At 35.2% G+C, this 24,186-nt stretch overlaps 5 protein-coding genes across 9 annotated transcripts in view; 4 read left to right on the top strand and 1 right to left on the bottom strand.

Moving 5' to 3' along the window:
- The first annotated feature begins 514 nt into the window (after nt 1–514).
- On the top strand, nt 515–1,436 carry LOC132708282 (cyclin-dependent kinase 2-interacting protein-like). Its single transcript, XM_060680506.1, has 3 exons — nt 515–671; nt 723–1,108; nt 1,162–1,436. The coding sequence occupies exons 1-3, from the start codon at nt 620–622 to the stop codon at nt 1,318–1,320; spliced, it is 597 nt and encodes a 198-aa protein (XP_060536489.1). The 5' UTR covers nt 515–619; the 3' UTR covers nt 1,321–1,436.
- On the bottom strand, nt 1,367–5,196 carry LOC132708278 (TBC1 domain family member 31). 2 transcript variants are annotated; one of them, XM_060680502.1, is made up of 10 exons: nt 4,878–5,196; nt 4,544–4,812; nt 4,064–4,490; nt 3,864–4,012; nt 3,366–3,813; nt 2,963–3,317; nt 2,220–2,852; nt 1,765–2,153; nt 1,561–1,704; nt 1,367–1,507 (listed from the first exon to the last, which is right to left on the bottom strand). In XM_060680502.1, the coding sequence occupies exons 2-10, from the start codon at nt 4,690–4,692 to the stop codon at nt 1,403–1,405; spliced, it is 2,799 nt and encodes a 932-aa protein (XP_060536485.1). In that variant the 5' UTR covers nt 4,693–4,812; nt 4,878–5,196; the 3' UTR covers nt 1,367–1,402. The 2 variants fall into 2 exon arrangements, with proteins under 2 accessions (XP_060536485.1, XP_060536486.1); XM_060680503.1 differs by lacking the exon at nt 4,878–5,196 and having other exon boundaries at nt 4,544–4,846.
- Nucleotides 5,197–5,334: 138 nt separating this feature from the next.
- On the top strand, nt 5,335–6,935 carry LOC132708280 (protein N-terminal glutamine amidohydrolase). Its single transcript, XM_060680505.1, has 5 exons — nt 5,335–5,572; nt 5,636–5,789; nt 5,838–5,986; nt 6,034–6,158; nt 6,213–6,935. Exons 1-5 carry the CDS (start codon nt 5,460–5,462, stop codon nt 6,320–6,322), a joined length of 651 nt encoding a protein of 216 aa, XP_060536488.1. The 5' UTR covers nt 5,335–5,459; the 3' UTR covers nt 6,323–6,935.
- A 3,530-nt stretch (nt 6,936–10,465) lies between these two features.
- LOC132708259 (uncharacterized) overlaps nt 10,466–24,186 on the top strand; it is a 35,404-nt gene continuing 21,683 nt past the window's right edge. The window contains exon 1 of one of the 2 annotated variants that reach the window (XM_060680465.1): nt 10,466–10,771. In XM_060680465.1, coding sequence (XP_060536448.1) covers nt 10,693–10,771 — 79 coding nt within the window. In that variant the 5' untranslated portion in view covers nt 10,466–10,692. Of the gene's footprint in view, nt 10,772–10,899; nt 11,569–24,186 lie in introns of those variants that run through there. The other variant, XM_060680466.1, reaches the window with a different exon arrangement.
- LOC132708260 (four and a half LIM domains protein 2-like) lies at nt 11,614–22,745 on the top strand. Of its 3 annotated transcripts, none has more exons than XM_060680470.1 (3): nt 11,614–12,232; nt 14,555–14,619; nt 19,450–22,745. In XM_060680470.1, exons 2-3 carry the CDS (start codon nt 14,597–14,599, stop codon nt 20,426–20,428), a joined length of 1,002 nt encoding a protein of 333 aa, XP_060536453.1. In that variant the 5' UTR covers nt 11,614–12,232; nt 14,555–14,596; the 3' UTR covers nt 20,429–22,745. The 3 variants fall into 3 exon arrangements, with proteins under 3 accessions (XP_060536453.1, XP_060536452.1, XP_060536450.1); XM_060680469.1 differs by having other exon boundaries at nt 14,448–14,619; XM_060680467.1 differs by having other exon boundaries at nt 12,316–14,619.

The following is a 24,186-nucleotide window of genomic DNA, read 5'->3' as shown; positions in this document are numbered from 1 at the left end:
GCACCCTCTTCATTTCGTCGATGACGTACTGCAACGATTCGAGTCTCTCTTCCACACTGTGAAGTTGACATGCATACTTCTGGTCATTCTTCGCATACCTGGCGATTTCTTTTTGCATTTCGTTGCATTGATCTTGGCACGTCTTTTTCAAACCCTGGTATAATTGCCATCGCTTCGGAAAAATCTCTTCCGCGCTATTAATCTGCTCGCCGAGGCTATGCAGATCTTCTTTCGATTCAGCTATCTCGTTGTCGATCGTTATCACTAGGGTCTTTGTGTTATTCTGCTGTCTGTGGAGTTGCTTCTCGGTCGTTTCGTCATAGGCATTCGCAGCGTCGTAATCGCCCATCGCTCGCCGTTCGTTTGCCGCTTGGTGCGTTGTCGTCTTCCTTCGTGTTTTTAATGTCTGATGGTCGAATAAAAACGACCGCAAAAAGTCCGCCATGTTATTTTCGAATATAGCGCAACGTCAAAATTTTGAAAGAAATAAAAATGGATGCCACAACCGATTACGTCATATCTCCGGAACCGGTAGGAAAATAGTCGTTTCGTGTTCTGTGAATTTTTGTGACTAACCTATATTTTTTTGGCTAAAAATGAATGTCCTTATATTCTTAATATGAAAGCGAGGCGAAGTTTGAATGAGGCTTTAGGATTTTCACCAGTTAAATGTAAATCGAGCTGTTCACAAAAATGTGAAGAATTTAAATAAATTATTTTAGTGCCGGATTGCCCAAACAATTCTCCTTCCAGAAATTTGACGGGTACCCCTAGAGTGACTCGCGATATCGCAGCCGATCTATATAACAATATTCAAAAATGGAACGCGTGGCATATCAAAGGATGCAGGATCGTCAAACAAATCGCGTCAATAAAAGCTAATTCTGGCGCGACCTACAGTTCCCATCTCGAAGAGGCTGTGAACGAGTTGTATTCCATTGTTCAGAATATTAGGGTGCACTGGGAGAATTTGGAACTATTGGTAAATCAGACAAAGGCGTTGTACCAACTTCATGGTAATGACAAACCCGTGTTTTTGTCATTAAGTGCTGCCTCCATTGCCAATCTCATATCGGACATATCCACTGCTTATAAAAAAGAATTTACAGTAAAGCTTCTTTAATGTTGAGGGGAATACCCTCACTAATCATGATATTTTAGATGAAAGAATTCATTCTGGAAAATATCGCCCATGAAAAGAACAAAGATAATGCAATGTTTTTAGCTGCTTGTTGGACACATCAAGTAAATATTAACGACGATATAACTTTTAAGTTAGAAGCGCTACTTGTTGAAACGAATCACCGACCTATAATTTGATATAAAAAAAAATTAAGGCAAAATAAATAAAAGTATATTTAAATAACCCATAATATAGACAAAGTTTTTAAAAGGAAATAAATTATCCATTATTGAAAGTGTTCTTCTTGTGATTGTCAGCTAAAACTTTCAGCAATCTGGAAACATCTCTTTGCAAAGCTCGGGTCTCAATTTCTAAACCTTTTACCTCAAAAAACCAAAATGTAAAATATAAAAATATAACAAAACTTTTTATTATACTTTCGATACACACTCATTCCGCTTTTCCATTCTGAGATCGTCTGTTGCAAGTTCATTTTTAATTTTGTCTATTATTTTATCTATGGCAGATATTCCTGAAAGAACATTAAAGTTTGTTGGTGATTTGTTTAACTGAACTTTAGCCTACAATGTAAAATGATAATTTAATTCTAGGAAGGGATCAAGTATTGACTTATTCTCAACCTTTTCTAATTCGTTTCTCATTTTCATGGCTTCGTTTTGGAACAGAGCAACATGGCTGGCAATGTTCGCATTGGCTTTATCACCAGCTGGTAAATCAAGGAGATCTTGCTTCTGTCTCAGCATATCTAAATTCTTCTGAAGAAACCTATCCTTAACTTTCATAAATTCAATTTGGTTTAAGTTATCATTTATTTGCAATTTGTCCAATAATAATCTGGCTTCATCCATTTGACGTTGTAACATGAATTGTTGCCCCCTCTGACTAGTATCATCTATCATTTCCTTTTCTTGATGCAACAATTCCTGCCTCATCTCTAACAAATTTTCTTGTTGTTTTTTTAAATTTTCTTGGTATGACTTAATATTTTCCAAGCATGCTTTTTCCACCTCTACAAAATTTTAAGTTTGAATTATATTATTGCTTTAGTTCCCCTCAAGGCACAGATTTTACTTGCCTCTAAGTCTTTTTTTCTGTTCCTCTTGTACCTCCACATGGGAAGACCCCTCCGAATTTGCCATCCGCGCTTGTCCCATAAGTAAATCGCGTTCCTTATGTAACTTTTCGTATTCCCTATTCAAGTAGTTCAAATGTCCCATTTGCAAATCTGCGGTAGTTCGCGGGTACTCTTGAAAATCGGGATAAGTGTCTCGGCTTAAACGTCTAAACGGCTTCAGGTACTGTCTAGGATGCATTCGTTCACTGGTATTATTCAAAATATGGTAAGTTTTTGAGATCAGTTTCCTAACATCTACAGGTTTCAAAGTGTGATAAAAATTAACGAGATCGTGCAAGTTCAATCTCATCAGTGCCTTTCTCTGAAGCACGTTGTAGGCTACCACCGCGCATATTAAGAAAGCAGGCTCGTTTATTAACACCTGATCCCAAAATCTGACCCATTCGGATGCTGTTAAAGCCTCTGAAAATGCCGTTTCCAATAGTGACCAACTATAAACGCTCGAAGGTAAAGTAATTTCACGAAAATGCTTCAACAAGTCTGGATCATACTCAATGAATAAGTTGTCTATCATTGCCAGAACGTTCATGGGCAGGAGCGGATGGTACTCAAACCAGTGTTGGCACCAGTTTACTAAAAAAATTGAGGATATACTCCGTTAAACTTAAGTTTAATTTAACTGAAATTTGACACCCTCTATTGAGCGAAATGCAGCTAACCATCAGTGGACTATCTCTACTTACTTATTATCGTACAACACAGCTCGAAGCAGATTACGGGGCTTTTATGAAACACCTTAACAAAAGGGAATAAAAGCACGGGCAGATAATTTACGGTTGCGAAGAATGGGCACCATGTTACTATATTATTCAACAAATTCTTGAGACATTTAACTAGCGCGGCATCTTCCAAAGGAAATTTAGAATATAAATCTTTGAACGCCACTATGCTAACATTGTTAGCAATAGTGCTATATAGTTTTCTGTTATTCGGGAGCTCCAGAATCTTTTCCCACAACACAGTCCGGTAAACATCAGGAATCTGTTGATATTCGCGGATTACCGACTTAATTTTGTCGACTTGAAGAACTTCATTGATCTAAAACAGCTGACGTCCATAAAAATCAATATCTTATAAATAACTGACCTGGTATTTGACTTCTCTAATACTACTTTTCGATAACGTCCTCAGCTTAATTTTTGAACTACTTTGGTGGACTCTCTCAATCACCGTGCCTTCACTCTCGGTTACATATTGAGTGATGTCATAAATTTCAACTTCTCCCGAACTCAATAGGCAAGCCAAATAATGCGCTTTGTTCTCGCAAATTTTAACACCCACAATTTCACACTTTGATCTCAGTTCAGAGGCTATAAGGTTCTTTTGCATGTCATAGAAGTATATCACTCCCTTGCCAGACAATATTATCAACAATTTGTTGGAACCACCATCGAAATCTCTAGGAATCAAATGAACTTCCTTTACTGTTTTGATATAATCAGGCAGGTGGACCACCTTGAGCAACTTCCAAACGTCCAAGAGGAAGATTGCTATTATTGGCAAATATCCGCCAACCACCATGATTCGACCATTTCTGAAAACTTAAGTGTAAAAATTTTTAACTTTCTAAAGTGCAAGCCTTACCTTGAAAGCGAGACAGATTTCACTGAGTAATTATGCCAGTTTGAAGGCGAAAATTGTTTAAGACTGCTGAAAGTGTCACTCCGCCAAATTTGTATAACATCATCTTGAAAGCAAGCAAGGATATGATTACTTACAGGTATAAAATGTACCTAAATAGTATTTTAAAATCATTTTGCCTGCAAAATATAATTATATCTTACAAATTTTAATACGCAGTTGTCTGCCAACGCGAGGACTTGTAACTTAACATAGTTTTTCAAATCCCAGATAACAGCCTCATGTTTTGATGCAGAAACGCAGATATTGGAATCAGCAATTGAAATTGTTGCAACTGGGTATTTATGATAGATGAGATTAACTACTTCGTTGCCAGAGTTAGCATTTACTACTTTTATTGACCCATCATTTTTACTAATTAGTAATTCAAGTTCAGCGCGCTTTGAAAACTTTAAACAAGTGCATCGTTCGATTTGTGGTAACGCCCAAAATTTCGTCAATAAAAAGTTGATGATGTGTATTTGCCCTTCGTTCGTCGCCAAAGCTATAACGTTCCCCGAGCAATGGAAATCGCAAATAACTATGCGTACGTGTTTCTTGGAGCTGTTATGCTGAATGTTCAACAGCAATCTAATGAAAATTTCTTTATATGGTTTGCTTCGTTCCTACTCCGTGAAACTTACCCGTTTTCTCTGGCTGGTTTCAAGGGGAGTAGTTTTTTTATTACTTCTTCTTTTGGCGATTCCTCGTTTCCAATATTCAACATATTTGCCATTTTCATTTGTGCCAAGCACAGTTTCCGTATTGCTAAGGTTAGAATAAACAAATCCATAGCATAAAACTGCTCCTATCCGACAATTCAATTCAATTCAATTATGCGTTTCATAAAAAATGTTGGGCTCGTTCGCTAGGATCATTCTGTCGAGGATTTTCGCTTCTGGTCAATGACCGCCTTGTACAAAGAAGAAAAATAACCAATAATTTGCTCAGCTAGCAAAAAACGATTCTGACCAATACCAAAAAAATCGGCTTCCACCACGGACCATCCGGGCCCATTCGGCCCCCATACCGGCGTGAACAGGGAAAAACGACGGGGCCGACGACGATTATCACTTTAAAACGTACACTGAACACTCAAAACACTAAATCCACATCGTGTAAACCGATATCAAACTTTTTGGGACAAATACAAGGGATTCTGTCGGGAGCGAACGGAGGTTAAACCGCCGCGTGCAATGCTCCACCACAGAGTTCTATCCGACAATGAACTTCCTCATTCTTTGATAATTATTATTCTTCTTACTTCTGCTGACCGGGGCACAAGGATAAGTCGACCAATAAAATTGAAATTCACAACTTTTTTGTAATTAAAATAATCGCCACAACAAATCCATTGGAAACTTTGGATCTTTCTATGCATACATAGTTAAAATTCTCAATCCATTGGTTGGGCTATTTTATAACAGCAAAATAAATATGTTCATATACAATTAAAGAAGAAGATAAAATGACGAATGTCAAAAAATTTGTGTTTACGTTTTGAAAATGGAGTAGTTGCGTGAAGAAGGAAAGTAGTTATAGTAATAAATTCGCAGTAAAATGGCCAACGAGCCCCAGACCCGTGTAATGCAAGATGGTTCAGACAACTCGAAAAAAACCATACTGAATTTGTTTCCCAAACAAAGCGACTGTTCCTATGTTTCATGTTACTGGTACGTTTTTGATGCACATTATTAAGTGACTCAATTAAATAAAAACAGAAAATGCTGTTTTAGTGAGGAAAATATTTATAAATTGGCAGAAGTAGTCAACAAAATCTACTGCAATGAAATAAATAAGTGTTTCGTTGTTTTCATATCAAACCCAAGCAGAACCGTGCCATTGTGGCGACAGCGAGCTGGCAAAGACGAGGACCGTTTGGTTATTTGGGTTGGCAAGGATATTTTTTTAGAAAAATATTCTTAATACCTGTTCTAGGACTACCACGTAATTTTTCTTTACCATCCAGAACCGGAAAAGTGTTTGGTGTACGACCTCGACTCAGAATTACCGTTTCCGACCTATGTTCACAAATATGTTACTGAGACATTTCGGACGGACCATATTTTAAAACCGGATTATTTTAGGTATGCAATACAATGTCAATATCGCATATTAATGAGTAATTGTATAGATACTTTCGAGTTATTCCGGCGGTAGAATTTATAAAGGAGTTTGCATCTGACAGGAGACATATGAAACGACCTGACGGTTCTTGGATAAAACCTCCACCAAATTACCCAGCAATAACATCCTCCAGTTAGTGTTCTCAAATTCGGATACTTTCGCAATACTTAGTATCTTTTTTTTAAGGCAACACCCACAACTTGGAAGAATATATTCAAATGGACATTGGCAAAGGCCCAGGGCAAGTTCTAAATCTGTCACAGTTTGTGCAGAGATTTTACAAATCCGTGACATAATTTATTGATGGGTATGGATCGGGAAAGCTGACAATTTTTTCGCTGCTCCCTCTCAGGAGCTTTTTTGTCGGGAAACATTTGGTAACTCCTAATTCTTACCAAACGACCATTATTTCATGAATTCTGCGCTTATGACTCTAATACTGCAGTTGATGTTGCACACTTTCGGTCTTGTCATTCTGAAGCAATGCTATTTATTCTGAGTGTAATTAAGTTGAACATAAACAATGGAAATGTGATTTTTCAACTTATTTTAGAATTTACAATAAATATATCATAGATAAAGGACATTCTCTTACTTGGTTTAACAGAAATTAATACTACGCCTGAATTTTATTCCTAAAATAAGCTGAAAATACAAGCCATACACATAATTAAACTGTAATCCTTGGAAAATATGATATATCAGTTTTTTGTAAAGTTTTGATGATGTAAAATGCAATCAGTTTTTAAATAATACTGTTCGTGATGTTTACCCATTTTTTATGAAGTTTAAGGCTGCTACCAGTGGATGTAATAAATAAATTGGATACTGCCCCCTCCCTCCTCATCTATTTATTGTCTGCTTGGGTTACCTTGAATTGTAAAGTCCAATTTTGGACATTCATAGATGTGAAATTAAAAGTTTAAAAATTGCTTATGGAAATTTATTTAGCTCCTTTCAGATAAATTAACATTCCAACTTCATGCAAATTACAAAGAACAGATGAATTTACATAACAATAAATTAATATATATGTAATTTGTTAGTGAATTGATGACATCTCTTCATTTCAAAAAAAACAATCTGTATATTTCAAACGTGATACGCATAGGTGAACCAAATGGTCGCATTCAGTGGACGTACCAAAGCGCTTTCGATACATTTACGTTTGGGAGCGTGTTGGACATTTGAATTTACAAAGCCGTAGCGGAAATGTCCGGTGGCACATACGCTTCAAATCCAACATGTGGGGTGCACGCCATTTTCAGTAGCGAGTTTATTTTGTGCTAGGTAGCGGTAGCGAAGCGATCGGTGTTTGAAGAATTTGGTCTTGAAAGAGGAATTTGGCTAGGGTGGGAGTAGGAAATTCCATCATAATCAGTTATATTACTATTAGTATTTACAAAAAAAAAAATCAGGATCCCAACGGGAAAGTTTCTCCAACAATCCTCGAGTTTTCGAAGATCTTATCAAGGTACGTCTTTTTTCAAACAAACGGTAATCTTTTTTAAATGCAAATTACACTCACATGCAGTAGAGATGCAAATTTAAATTATTTGCAGAACGTATTTTCACTAAACCAAAGTAATATTGGATAGGAAATGGAGAAACCTAAAAAAAACCTACACAGCCATCAAAGACAATATAGGGACAACTGGATGGGGTAGAATTTACTAGGAATATTATCACCAGGTTAACCTCGACAGCAGTTCCCGTTATAAGGAAAAAAGGACCTTGCCGAAAATAAGAACCGACCACCGCTATCCCAGTGACTTCGCAGATTGAAACCACTCCAATCAGAGCAACACCTGTATCCTCCCTTAGGTTAGATTTCAACAATTTTTTTTTATTGGTATAATTAAAAAAATTAAAAGCTTATAACATGTTTTATTTTTATAAGTACCAAGACTAGGTAGTCTGAGTAGGATGTTTTATCTACGAAGAAGGCTAACAAATATCGAGGAAGCTTGAGTACAAGAAATTAACCTCTTACCAAACGCCATTGAAAGAAGCAACAAAATCCAGGAGGAAAGAAATAAAATTTTGCACTTATAATGTGAATGACAAAAAAAGAGCAATATTTGTTATAGAAGCATATTTGCTATTTGTGGTAGCTCCTCTTCTAAACAGATCAAATGTTTCGCTGCTCCGAAATGTACTAGATGTGGTAAATTCTAAAATAGACCTCTTATAATAAATTTACGAATGTGGCTTCGAAAATATTCTAAGTTCCCTTTTTTAACTCCTTACAGTCTTCATAATACTTCTGATTTTTTGGTATTGGACACCTATCACCTTCATTATCCTCAAATATTCAAATTGGTTCTGCTAATTCCAAAGCCATTGGACCAAATTATACCTCCCTCATTTCGTTTTCAATTAAAATGTCCATAACGTCCGTTTCTACTAATTTCTAATGTAGTAGGTACTAGCGTACAAAAGCGGCACTACACACAAACACTGAATAAGATATACCTTCGAAAAAGTCTAACACCCAAACAAAAATAAGACACCATAACCTCTACATACACATTGCCAGTCGCTACCGCTACGTATCGAGAGCTGCTAGGCAATTTGCCAGCACTATTTATAACTGCACCAAATAATAGAGACTGTTCTCGTGGGGAAGTTTACTTTTCAGACTTCTGTTTTTAAATAAGAGGCATCAAAAACTGCTTGGAGATAGGATCCGTTAGTGGGCAGGCTCAGAGCACACAAAAACTAAAGACAAACAGTCAAGAGGTCACATCTACAAGCAGAAAAGGACAAAAAAATCTCCAGCACAATGGAACTTGGGACCAGGCTCATCAGATCTGAGAAAAAATAACAAATTCAAATGCATATAATTTAAAATTCCCTAGTATTGTTACTAGGGAAAGAATGTCAAACATCGATTCCTAACTTAAAGTTTTATCTTATAATCTAGAAAGCATATGTATGATCTCCACACTCGGGGTGCTTAAAATTTCAATACAAAGTGGTAAATTAAGACCTATATAAGACTTTGTTATAGGGCATTCAAAAAATATATGATTAAGGTTCTCAACCCCGCCGCACTCCGAGAAAGGAGAGTCCTGAACCCCTATCCGGGCCAGGTGCTCCCCTACAGAGCAGTGTCCAGTTCTCATTTTAATTATAGTATTTATATGGCATCTGTCTATGTAGGCAAGTTCAGAAAACCATCTTCTATTTGGAAAATAAAGTTGTATTAACTTTCCATATCTTTTTTCTTTTTCTTGTATTGAGTTTTTCCACGGTTCTCAAAATATATTAGTAATATATCAGAATTTTATTATTCACGTCTTGTATGTCCAATTTAATATTAAAGGGGATGTTTAGGTCTTTTCCTATTTTAGCCAGAGTATTTACTTTTTCATTACCTTTAATACCTGAGTGCCCCAGTATCCAGGCCATCATAACATCTGCTCCCATACTTTTAGCCCTTATCATCATCTCTCGAACCTGTAAAGTTATGTAGTCCATTTTAGTGATGGTGTTTCCATTTGAAATTTTAGAAATCCCGCTTAGAGAATCTAAGAAAATAATAATTTTTGTAAATTCTCTTTGTAGAGCAACTCTTAGTCCCTCTTTTATTGCTATCATCTCTCCTGTGGCAATACACATTTCTTTGTGGAGTTTTGCAGAAAATTTGTGATTAAGCTTTGGTATATATACACCAAATACAACCCTCTCACCCTGTTTAGAGCCATGGTAAAAACTAGACAATGTGATTGAATATATCTCTATCTTAAGATTTGCGGGTCTGCACCCCACGAAACTCTACTTATCGCAGTAGTTAATACTTTAGTAGGCTTCTTTTGTTGCGTCAATACCTAATACGTAGTAGGGCTAACGTAACAAATGTATTGTCGCGTTTTTTATACAGGGGGCGATATCTCGACCGGGGTATTGCTTGTTTAATTATTTAATGGAATAAAGTGAGTTATTTATATGCTTTATTCATAAACTCAAAATGAATAGAAGTGGGCGACCTTGCTGTGACATGCGTCTTTCACATAGTCGTGCTCTTCTTTTTTGTATTCCTGGGCACACGGTCTAGGCACAACATACCATAAACCACCTAACACAGCATGTGACGAGTTGTTGTTGAAACCATCTTGATCGATTACTACGCTGTTTCGTGTCATACTGACAAATCTCACTTGCAACATGCCCTATAATGGGGTCAAGAAAACCCCCCCTATATTTATCCTTTGTTTTGTAACGATAAACTTAGTACGTCAGTCAACTACACCGACTTTTTTGTTCTTTCGAATCTTCGCCAAATTTTGTATTGGTGAAAATTTAATTCATACGCAAGCCTGAATTATTTGCTTGAAGTCATTAAATATTGAAAATTATTCCAAATTAAACGCAACCTGTAAATAGTCACTAATTGGTGATTCCGTGCTTACTGGGTAGTCTATGGTTGACGTTCAACGTGGCGACACTGTCTTGAAAATTCTCATTTCTATCATCAAGGATTTTCTTTTTTTTTTGTCTGTGACCTTATCCGACTCGTTTTATATTTTTATTTTTTGACAACTAGTTATCGGTTACGGTGATTTACCGTAATCTGTTCGTCCCTCCCAGTTTATTTTTGTAAATTCCATATTCGTGGTGCCGTGGCTTAACTGGATATTCTTGTGCATTAAAAGAACTACCTATGGAACAAACGCTTAACTTTTTATTAATATGCGGAACTGAGGATAGGGCTATGTCGTTCTCTGAATCGGCTACCGTGGGTGAGTCCTCCATTGAAATATTATTTACTAACGATGCGTGGCCCTTTGACAAACTTTTTACACAAACGTTTTTATTTTCATAATAATCTTCGATGGCGGTGAACCCAGATGGTTCTGATTATTGATTAATGGCCTTCGGTTTATTTTTATGGGTGACCGATCGCTTTCCAAATAAGGACTGGTTTTACATTATTTTGCGGATCAACAATCTGAGTCATCAGCCTGTTTGTATGTAGGCGATTCTTAAATAGCCGAAATAAAATGCCAATGTTAATGTTTTGTAATAGCATACTTGGGTGGGTAGCAATGCTTTAATTCGTTGCACGTGTAAAGTCAGAAGTGCAGACTTGCCTTATATATAGGCTCTTTATTATCGCAGTGTTGGTTAAACTCAGAAGGCATGTTTGTCGATATTAGGCATTATTCGCATATTTTATGTTTCCTGTATACATAATGCTTTTTTTAACCCCACTATAACATGTTTCCCGAAAAGATCAAGTCAAAAATCCACACCCACAGTATTTCATTTTTTGTGATCGGTTAAAAGTTGAAACATTAGGCTCAACCCGAATGTCGGCGATTACCGACAGGTTTCAAAACACGCAATATTTGGAGCATCTGGATTTCAGTGCAGCTTTAATTGCCCAAATGATGCAACGATTTAAAAACGGAATCTGTATTTTCACGTTGTAACTAGCGCGAGTTGATTTGGACTTTTCTATTTCGCGAAAACATCTATTTTTGCGAACGCATGTGGCCCAAGTCTGCTGGTTAGATTATTGGATTATTGTTAACTGGTAAGATCATTTGCATCATTTAGGAGCTTAAAATAATTGCATATATATTTCGATACGCACAAAATTTCATTTCGATATTAATTTTTAGTCAATTTTTTCCCGCCCTATATTATTTTTTTGGCTTGGGGGAGATGATAAATCGCTGGAAACTTGAAGGTGCTTACGTTATCTCACATTTACATTTGCATTTTGCAGCATGCCAATACTAACCTATACAACTTCAATTTTTAGCAGGCGTTAAATGTGTGGCCGACTTTCTTTTCCGTCCAGTATTTGGTTAATTTCTCTCGTCTTAACAACCGAATAACGGAAACTAACCAAATACTTGCTGGAAAATAGAGTAAATAGAGCTTGCAAGATTGGATTACCGTCAGACATTTAATGCCTTTAAAATTTTTGTGGGTTTGTCTTTATGCGGTGTTTGGAATTTTCACGTGACACATGCGCATTTTTTGACATTCACGCATTTTGACATTTTCGAAAATTTGAGATTTTAATAATAATTGTTTGCGGCAGCATTTGCGAAATGTTGAGGCCTGCAATTGAAGAAAAAAAATATTTTATTTTGTACTTATGAGAGACTGGAAAATATTTCCTGTGCTCGAAATTATAGATTCGCAAAATTGAATCGTGAAAAATGGTGGCGTATGCATAGTTTTCGCAGGTACGTATACGTAGTTATACGTAAAGTTTATTGATAACTGTTTTAGATTTTATAAATGCCAGAATCCTACTTAGTATTTTCAGGATAGACCACAAAATTAGAATTAACGACGTCGTTACCAGAAATGTCGTTAAAAGGTCGCAAAAATACAGCTTATGGTGGTTTAATTAGTAGAGTTCGCTGAACCATCCATTTTTACTTTAAAATGTTTATTATAAAAATAAATGAAGGACTAAATTTAGATATAAATCAATGTTAGAATATTTATTCAAAAAAAAGTTATTCTACAGCAAAATAATCTACTATCTACTATCGTCACTGGACTCGTCATCCACATTAACGACATAACGACTTCTGTAAACATTTTCTTCTTCTATGACATGTTCTACACATTTTTCCAATTAGAAGCAGATATTTTTTCTACTTCACTTCTAATTTATTCTATTGCCCCAGAACTAAATTTTAGCACATCAGTTCTATCAGATTAAAATTGTAGTGATAAAGTGGAAGACGGACAACTGTGACTCTCCGCTCCATGGCCAACTTGTCCACATTATACTTCTTATCAAACGTTTCCGTCTTAGGAGCTTCCAATAACCGCTTCTTTGTGTAGGAATGTTCAAAATACATATAATTTTCAAGCAAAAAAATTTGAATGACTTTTAGTCGATGATGAATTTAGTATTTTTTCCGCCTGCGGAGAATGGTAGTAGCGAGAACGCAGTTTGGTAGAATATTGGAAGCAATTTTTCAGAAAACCATATTTCTTCTTCTTCTTTGATATCTCGCAAAAAGCAACAAAGCGTTACATACCCAACCAACTTCAGAGCCCGCATGTAGTATGATAAGTCGTTTGCCCCGCGAAATTGGTACATACAACATCCATCCTGTTGTTACCATCAGTCCATCCTTTCTTGCCGGTATCGTGGCTATCAAACCAGGTCTCACCTAAACATATGTCGTTTTTAGCACGAATTTCTTAGATTTTTCTCAAATATCTTGTCCTCCATTCCGAAATTCTTCTTGATTCCATCAAAACTTGTCTCGTATTGATGATTTTGTAATAAAATCCAATTCTTCATACGAACGCACGCTATGTTCAAAACAGTACGCAACTCTTCAAGTAAAGTTTTAATTGTTAAAACAATTTTCTTTTGATACACTTCATATGTCAACCTCTCACTATTCAAGCATCGTGCATGTCAAGTAGACTTTTTGTGACCCCACGATCTTTCAGCGTTTTTCTTTCTTGGACGCCATTCACAACTATATCACGTACTCTGGCTTACGGTGTTTTAGACATTTCGGACGTTAATTTTATGCCTCGACATTCCCCAGATGTCGATTTCAGAAACAGAAACACATTTAAAATTATAAATTTGGCAGCAACCTGCAAATGTGTCCGAGACTTTGATCCATTTGATGGATGCTCATCATCAACGATTATTACGTCATCGACCACAATCTCAACTTTTTCGTCGCTGGACATCGCAAGCGACTGACAAAGTTAAATAATGTTGGTATTTGCTAAGAAATAGATTGCAATAAAATCTATATGGTACCTCAATAACAATATCACACTAAGTCTTGAAAAACAATTGAATAACAGTAAGTTTTTTTATTACTACTTACAAGCATGACGGAATAGAAATATCTCCAAAGCTTCCACCGCTAAGAAAATACTGTTTCATAAAACATTAAAAATCATCTACAAAAGGTTTTGTATTGCTCTTTGGGGAAAATATTTTAGAGTCATTGTTACCCTTAAACCCTTAAATTGGAAATCAGTTTTGCTTTCTAATATGTTTTTAATATAGTAGATCAACCTATCTAATGGGAAAATTCAGCTTGAAATCGAGCTACCTCAAGTAGGAACTGTTTTAGGAAGATTTATAAAAAGCACACTAATATGAATTAAACAGTATAATCAAAGAAAATTTCCCAGGATGGTCCATTCCGCTTTACAACAGACGAGTCTTAAACGCATTCCAAAGTCAAAACCATAAAAGGGTGTAAAAACGGTATATCGTTCGGCGAACTCTAAGAGCAATTTTATTTGATATGGAGGTTACGTTAATATTTCTATGGCAAAAAACTGTTCAACGTTATAAAAAAACTTAATTATGCTCATATTAATGACCCACTATAAACGTAGCATGCGACCATTGTAGTTGATAGAGTACGCGATAGAGTTATAACAAATTAACATTTACAGGATTTCCCAGTTGTCAATACGCGCTAGGAAAGGACTGCTAAAAGGATTTGTTATATCGAGATATAACCCGTCAATGTTTCATGCATCTTTAAACTTTTCCTTTTTAGATTTTTTATTCCGTTTTTGCTGTTGTGCCATTTATCGCTGTAATGCATCCTAAAACGTTAATACGGTGAGTTGTCTTTCGCACTGCGGTTAGTTTTGGTAAGCTGCTTTTCGGTTTAACATATAGCAAATTATTTTTGACAAGTTGTTTAAATATTTATTTGAGTTTTTGAATCATATTATTTATTTTTCCACATACTAAAATTAACCTTGTGATAAAATCATCTCATTGGGCAGGAAAAATATGATGTTTGATAATATAAAAGACACACTTATATCCCTTAAAAAGCGAAGAGGAAATGGCGGCTTGTAGTTTGGTCCAAATAAGACCGTTAATATCTACAACAAAAATCGGCTACCTCTTTAAAACTCATTTTGTAGGTCACAACATCTTCAAACTCAATACGTCTACATGTTAATGACACTAAAATACCAAGCTACGTTCAAGCAACATTATTCAGCGGATATTTGTCTTCAATTATAACTGTTATAATTGCATTTATACCTACTAAAAATTAAATAAGTAATTAGAGCACTTTGCATAAGAGTATTATTACCGCAGCAACAAGCTTGTAGCAAAAAAAAAATTAAATTATTAACTTTTTAAAAATAATAATGAAATTTACTTAGGAGGACTCTGCTTTGGTGTTTGGGAATATTAATAATTTTAATAACTTTTGCTAATAGTACTTAGGTGATTTTAAAAAAATAAGGATAATTTTTATATATAATCACCTACGCTGTATATTGTTTGACTTGAAACCATTCTATGTGCACCTACAACGGTTGTCACCAACTTCGACAATTGTCGTATTTTAGTGAACCAAAAAAAATCTCATAGTTTGTATGAGTGTCCACACTGTGTCGTTGAAAACTCATTTTTAACCAGTGTTAAGCGCTGCCTAGAGATGTATAATATAATTATTATACTCAATGAAGATTTTTTTATGGACAGTTAAAGTAGCATGGAAAAAGTTGGTGTTATATTAATAATATTCTACTTATTTTTTAGTGAAATAATTTAGATTTGCGCCGATATTTTGGTTCTAATATTATATTACAAGCTCAATAGAATTTTTCTTATGAAAATATCGCTGCTAACAATTTAATTTAATAAATTTTACAAATCAAGGTAGATTTTATAATCTGATGGACATTTATGGAAAATGGAAAATTAAATGATATTCAGGTGTTATTTTATATAAATATAGAGCGTATTTTGTGGTTTATACGTGATAAAAATTATAAGTATAGGGTCCTCAACAAACTAGGATTTTATTAAAAGTTTTATATTTGCTCTAATAAAAAAATGTTTTCATATTTTTATTGATTGTGAGTTGAAATAGTTGAGAGTTGAATAGTAGAAGAGAAAATATTCTAGTGTTTTTTAAGGTTAATTCAATATTAAGGAAATCCGCTATAGAATTAAATTTCAAAAAGACACGGAGGTAAAACTATAACGTACCCTAGTGATCTTGTAAAGCTCGTATTTTGCTTTAGAAAGTTAGAAAATGTTTATATTAATGCTTGCATATAGCTGTTAGATAATATATCATTTAGAGATGGGAATGATTTGCCGCGCATGCGCACATTTCACCCAGTAACCTGCTCTTCGTACCATTGTCTTTCTAATCAACGATTTAACTCGTTTTCGCAGAACACAGGCATATTTTGAGAAAGTACTGCCATAAAAATGCCGTATCCAAACTACTTGACGATCTCTCAGCAGCCTTGTCGGTTGTCGACTGTTGCTTCATATGTTCCTATAATATCAGCATAAACAAGGCCTTTATATAGATAATCCGAGAAGTTAGGTTTGCACCCAAATGAGCTCGTAAACATATGAATCCGACCACTGTGCGGCAAGTCGAATGTCTAACCTATTTCGTAAACCTGGTCAATCTGGTGCCCCCTTTTTAATTTAGTATTTCGCGGCAGACGAAATGCGAACGGTATAATTTGGAACAAACTGTGGCTAGCCAAACTAGTATATGTTAATTTTCTAACCGACCAATCAGAACGCGGCATCTAATGCCGATCAAGGCGCCAAATTTAAACTGAATCGGTCAATCTACATATCGCGACAGCGCCGTTGATATATATTATCGGAAAACTTAATATGGTTTCTTTAGTTTATTTTTTTATGAATTAACATGAATTTATTATAAGTTGTATTTATAGGATTCAAAATAAATGTGACGGTGTAGTTATAGTTCTTTTATGCGTTTTGTGTTTTATAATTTATGTTTTATGGCTATTGTGCCCAATACATAATAAAAATTAGTAAATTAAATATCAATCAGGACTGTATACTATATACTTGAAAATGATAATTCTTTGTTCTACTTCTTATTTTTCTCCAGTGTTTCGTTGTTGTTGTTTCGTTTTAAATTTCCTAAAAAGGTCTGCATATTTGTTACAAAATCCTTCATCCTTTCATTTCTTGGAAAATAATCTGTGAGAAATCCAAAATGAAACGCTAATTGTAACATAGCGGCATCACGACCTCTTGCTTTTCCTCCAATATAATGCAATCATCGTTCATCAGATACATTAGATCTGGTCTGGTGACATATTGTTCGTGAATCTTCAATCATCTTTTGGCTCGAAATTCCTGTAGTTAATTTTTAATCAATTGTCTCTTGTTCGGCATTCGGTAATCTCTTGGTCCTTAGTTCATCAGTGTGCCATACATAAGTTTCACAAACTTTACAATAATTGATGATAAAATAATGAATTCTGTAATAATTCGGCTGAAGTGTGAAGTTATAATTCTCGAAGGATATGGCCCCATGAATATGAATACTATCTCCAGCTAACGAATCTCCTCCTAAACAAATAATTAATGAAATTCGATTTGAAGCCGCCAAATTTTATAAAAAGATCTAAACCTCCCAAATATAATATTCCAAAACGTGAACGCAGATAAATGAAATGCTAATTGATTAAAATCCATTTAATACAATTAAATTAGAACAAAAAATATTCGGATTTTCATAGTTATTCAATGATTTATTACAGCTGTTTCGGCACCACCGTGCCTTTATCAAATACAAAATATGACATTTATAGATTTTTAATTTCCGGTGTAGGGTTCTAAATTTAACAACCGAGACGCATTTAAATTGAATTGGTCATTAGGTAATATATTCGAATATTTTGTTTTGTTAATCTCCCTAGCTTACAATAAATTTATGTAAAAACCTGTGAATTTCTAAATTTAAATGAATGGCAGACTTAGAATCCGAATTTCTATTTTTATACGCCATTTTATGTTCATTTATGCGTTTCTTAAATCTTCTACCTGTTTGTCCGATACAAATTTTGGGACATGATCCACATTTCAACTTAGAGACTCCGGATTTTTGAGTTTTTCGTAATTTGGTTTTATTGCTTTTTAAAAAAGGTCCTATGGTGTTTTCAGTTTTGAATTCAATCTTAAGACCAAATTTAGATAGATGTTTTTTGATTCGGTGTTTAATATGGAATAAATAGAGTTCAGAGTTATTGGAAACTACTTTTTAGTTATAATCTTATCTACCAAAGAGGGGTCGTAACTATGGTTAAAAGCTATTTGCTTTATAATATTCAATTCTTTTTCAAAATTTTCTGTGGAAAGTGGTTTTAAGTAGTCTGTGGATCAAAGAATAAAAGGCAACATTTTGTTTGTCTAAGGGTGATTTGAGCTATTATTCTATTTATGGTAAATGGAAAATTCTAATTTGTTCTGTAGTTTAGCTATAGTTAAGTGCAGAAAGTTTAAAGAGTTATCTAGTTCCGTCTCTATGGTAAATTTTATACGGTTATGTATGGAGTGCATATGATTCAAAAAGGGCTACAAAAATGACAGTTCGGATTGTAACTACGCCATTTCGTTAATTTTGATATTTTACATAATCAATCAAATAGCAAAAAACTAAATTTGTTGGAAGCTATGGAGATTAACAAAACGAAATATTGGACTCTATTACTTGACCAATTGGATCTAAATGGGTCTCCGTTAAATTTAAATTTATAACCTTACATGTGTAATTAAAAATCTATTAATGCTGTTTGTATATATTTATATTGGAATGTTGTCATATTTTCATGTCATAGAGTCGTGTTTTTGACGGAACAGCGGTCACAAATCATTAAATAACTGTGAAAATCTGAACATTTTTGTTCTAATATAATTGTCTTAATTTCTTTCACTTAATCAGATAATCAAAAATCATTACATTAGATCCAAACTATATTCTGATTAGTTTATTAAAATCCATATTCCTGAAACGTTCAACCCTACCTTCAGTTTTTACACTGTTTTTTAAGTTGAGCTGGCAAATTTTTGAAAAATAATAATAAAATGTAATAAAGTATAGTATTGTTACTTGCATATCGCTACACATGCAACCTGTGTAATCACTTCTGTTACACCCATATACTATTTGTTTCTATTTCTTCCTGTAACTCCAGCATAGTTTACTTCCACAACTGAAAACTGTTAAAAAAAAATATAGTTAAGTTATAAATGTTTAATTCAGTTCGTATGAAATTAAAACCACGCTTGTTTGTAATGAGTTATTCCTAAGAAATAAAATAAAGTACAACTTGCGAACTATAACCTAAAAATTCAATTCAATTCCAATTACATATTAAAGGATTAAGCGCGTGAAATAAATAACAAAAAACATAGACAAGCTGCTGCTGAAACTCGATTTCGAATAATAATTAAAAATTTATAACAAGTATACAAAATACATTGGTTTCTGTCGATGTCGATACTAGTGCCAAGAGAAACATTTTTATACATATATCCGATTCAGATTGATGATACCGTGCCTTCTGATTGGCTCGGCAAAGCTAGAAAATTATCGTACGCTAACCAAACGCTCTTATCTGTAATTTTTGTTTGCAGGTCTCACGCGAGGGAACTAACTCGCTTACGTAACCCTAAAAAAAAAAGACAAAGCAAAATGGGCCCGAAGTGCGCCGGTTGCAACGAATCGATAATCACGGGCGAGTACACGAAAGCGATGGACCGCGACTGGCACACGCAGCACTTTTGCTGCGACGAGTGTCGCGACCCACTCACCGGCAAAAAGTACGTACCGCACGAGGACCGACCGTACTGCGTCGCGTGCTACGAGAAATCGTTCGCGAACGCGTGCGACAAGTGCCACAAACTGATCGGCATCGACTCGAAAGACCTGTCGTACAAGGACAGGCACTGGCACGAAGCGTGTTTCAAATGCACGACGTGCGACCAATCGCTCGTCGACAAACAGTTCGGCTCGAAAAACGACGACATCTACTGCGGCGCGTGTTACGACGCGCAGTTCGCCTCACGCTGCGACGGTTGTCACGAGGCGTTCGTCACCGGCACGAAAAAAATGGAATACAAGAACCGGCAATGGCACGAGCAGTGTTTCTGTTGCTGCGCGTGCAACACGCCGATCGGCACGCGCAGCTTCGTGCCCCGCGACCAGAAGATCTACTGCGCGACGTGTTTCGAGGATAAGTTCGCAACCAAATGCGTGCGCTGCAAAAAGGTGATCCTGAGCGGCGGCGTGACGTACAAGAACGAACCGTGGCACCACGACTGTTTCACCTGCACGCACTGCGAGAAGAGTTTGGCGGGGGAGAGGTTCACGAGTCGCGACGACAGGCCGTACTGCGCCGACTGTTTCGGCGAACTGTTCGCCAAACGGTGCTCCAATTGTCGCAGGCCGATCACCGGCGCTGGCGGTACCAAGTTTATCTCGTTCGAAGATCGCCACTGGCACAACGACTGCTTTTACTGCGCGGCGTGCAAGACGAGTCTGGTCGGTCGCGGGTTCATCACCGACGACAGCGACATCATTTGCCCGGATTGCGCGAAGAAGAAGCTGCTCTGAGGCTGAGGGAGTCATGGGCGCGGGGTACGATGTCGGAATGCGTGAATGTCAACGAGCGGAAATGTTTGCCCTTGATTGTAAAAAATTTTAGTCCCCCAGGGAGATTTTTCGACCTCTAATCTTCAACATTTCCCTGATTTCTGTTATCATATTTCCCCACACCATTTTTGATAGAATTGCAATAAAGAGTAGCGGTCTAATAAGTAGCTCAACTAGCATTTTTTGTTTTGGGTACGTTTCGAGTACCTATTTTATAAAACGTCGTCACTCTTATATAACCCCGGCTGCACTTAAATCGAGAATCTTGTAAAAGGAACGATGACTAAAGTTTAGACCGATATAAAACTTTTACTCATCTATTTGTCATTACCTTTCTAAACCATTGATAAGTTTTATAACAGAATATAGTGTTTATAAACACAAAACTACTTCTTTCTAAAACTAAAACTTCATCTTTGTCTATATTATTTGTTTACGATGTGCAGAGTGACTCACGCTGAGTGGCGTACTAAAAGTGTAAACATATTTTGAGAGTTCATGGATGCCAGATCTACCGCAAATCAACGGCAACATTGGAATCTCAAATGAACACCCTGTATATTTCTGCATTGTACTTATTACATTTTAAGACAACTTGCGTATTAAGTACTAAAACATTTAATACAAATCAACTAAAGTGTAGTACAAATATGGAAAATATTCAACACAACGGCATTTCATTGAATTGTACATTATTTTGTTAAATAACTCGTAATTTTTGTTCGCTTGATCCACTTCCGGTTCATCATAAAAGTTGTATCTTTTAATCTTTGAAATACAAGAACATTATTTTCTTCGACCCACTTTAGATTTTAATATCTCAACAACGTTTTCTTCGTTATTAGAATAAGATATGGTTATTAGATAAGATATGCTTACTGTTCCGATAAAAATAATTTCTTCAAACTTCAGTATTTTGGTCGATCGCTTTAGAAGTTACCTAAAGGGTATTTGTAAAAACCTTTGTAACCGGTATAAAACTAATAAAAATCGAATAACCATATGAAAGTAATTAGTGCGCAAATATCAAATTTCAATTATGCAATGACTATTCGGCTGTTTATTAATTTATTGTTGAAAAAAGTGTGCTTAGTTTTTTATCAGTATCTAGATCAAGTTTAGAATTAAACTAAGCATGCCTTTTAAAATTATGCAAATGAAAGAAATTTATAAAAGTTTTATGGAGTAAGTTACAAAACCCAAACAGTAAAAGTGTTATAATAAAAACGCTATAAAAATTTGTAGATAGAGTAATGCAATCGTTTTGGATGCAATATTATTACACTTACAGTGTTTTAGTATTTATTGGATGTCTTACAAAACTTGTAACACCAACAGTTTTATTATAAGACGATAACAATTGTTCTTTATAAACCCCCTTATAAATATCTGTAAGCTGCGAAAAATGTTAGTTGAGAGTTGGCATTATATCATACCTGTTCCAAGATGCCTAGCATTACCTAGAAAAATTAGCGGCGATCAAAAAGCTCTTATAAAATAAAAAAGCCATAAAAGGTTGAACATTGGACAAGAAGTTTGGTTAGTCCAAGTAGCCAAATAAACTTTTTGATAGAAGCCTGAAATAAACGCAACGCTTGCAAACTTAATCTCCTCCGGAGCCTCCTGAAAATCAAAAAAATTTGGATATCCTTTATTATCCCCCATGTTTATCATTCGCGACTAATAGAATAGATTTCTCCCTGGGTAGTAAAAATTTCCGTTATTTTATAATAGAAATTTTGCAAGAACACTGCAACGAGGTTAGGAATGCGTAAAGCCTGTTCCCCATATATTTATTCGCGAATTTGTTATTTCAAGTGGTCGCGGAATCAAAAAATAAAACATTATTGCTGGTTTTCATTTATCGTTTAACTGTTAACCAGGTAATAGTGCTACGCATATGGCTTAAACTGCGAGTAACGTCGCGAAAAAAGTTTAAGCCAATCGTGAAGAAGGTTAATATTGTAAAAGGGGCCTAATAACACGAAGGCAGTCTCTAAACCCTGTTTTTTGCGTAAATTATACAAACTTTTCTTTCTAGTATTACATAATATACCTAATAAATAAGTTAATTTTCGAAATCATATTTTACATACCGTATTATCAAGAAATTCTTTTTGTCTTTATACTCCTGTCATTTCTCCATAAAACTATGGAGACAATAGAAAACCTGCTGATCCATATTAAAAACATAAAGACCCCACACTTTTGACTTGGAAGTTTGCGACACACCCGCCAAATATTCTAAAATTTAAAACGAGGAAAACTGACTTTTTTTTTAAAGAAAATGTTCCAAAAAATTCAACGCAATTCATTTTAAATATTTTCATACTTCATATTGCCAAAATTTTCAAAGCAAACGCGTCTCGAACTTTTACTAGCATTTTTATATTTATAATTACATTTTAAAATACCATTACTCAAGCACATTTATCGCCCTAAATGCTGCTGGTGAGATTTGCAATTTGCTACTACATAAGAATTTTTAGTTAAGAGTGATCTCGTCGTGTTATCCGGGGACATTGTCGCAAGAGCCGTGCAAAAGATTAAGATAACACAAAATTGGCATTAAGACTCGTCGCATCGCCTCGAATTGTTTATCGATGTAACCGCAATCCGGGTTAATGTTGGGTGTTGTACCTGTTTATGTGTTTTGTGCAACGTATCACTCTACTTTCGTTGACATTTTACTCACCCGACATATTCAAAAATGACATTATTTTTTATACTGTAACATTCGCTTTAAATAAATGTTAAAAAAATGCACGATTTATTACTACAGTAGAGATGACGCATTGACGGCCACATGTGTGGTTATCTCTCATTACTATTAATTTATTTTAGTATGTTTTAGATTTATTTAACGTTTTAATGTTGTACTTTATTTCTGTGTATTGTTTGCGAAAATTGGAGACGAAAGGAGTTAGGGTTTTTTTCGTACTAGCTTGAGGTGCCATCTCTTCGCTTTATGTCTTATTTTGATACTTTTATATATTTCATATTTTATTATGTTGTATTGTTGTACCGTGTTTTCGGTTCGTGCCTTAAAAATTTGCCTTAAACGCGTGCTAATATGACGCGTTGTTTTTTACAACATTTTTAGGTGCCTTTATAGGTTACAATATCGATATTTCGACGTGCCGTAAGTTTTTATGTACCGTGCGACACTGGCCGATTAGAATTTTTCAGTCTCGATACACTTTTAATAATTAATAGGCATAAATAACCCTAACATTTTACTTATATAAGTATTTATAGTTGAAACCGAACTAATTTGACATCGGCTTGTTTACAAAAGGTTTATACATCTTGCACCAGTGCCATTGGTTGTTAAGGCTTTAAGATGTCTAGACTTTATATTGATTGTCGTAGCATTTATATGGACCCTTTGAACACTGGATGATTTATCTATATTGCGAATAAAATTTTTAGAACTAATTGTATTCATTTACCTTCCCAATACGGCATGGTAGTACTGTACATAATAGAGCTACTTTTAGATTTTTTTTGTTTTTGTTATTATTATCATTACCACGGTAATGTAACCAAAATGAACATCAGAGACCATCATAGCTCATAAGAAATACTTGTGATAACCTGTTGAAATTCGTTTTAATCATATATATAAAGCAACTATCAATCAATATCATATTAATATATAGTTTAAAATATCAAGCTCGGTGCTACTTTTTTGAAGAAGCGACAGCGTCGCGTCGCTG

This window comes from Cylas formicarius, unplaced genomic scaffold (assembly GCF_029955315.1).
Source record: "Cylas formicarius isolate icCylForm1 unplaced genomic scaffold, icCylForm1.1 PGA_scaffold_10__41_contigs__length_53128322, whole genome shotgun sequence".
Classification (NCBI taxonomy): Eukaryota; Metazoa; Arthropoda; class Insecta; order Coleoptera; family Brentidae; genus Cylas; species Cylas formicarius.
This window is presented reverse-complemented; position numbering and strand designations above follow the sequence as displayed.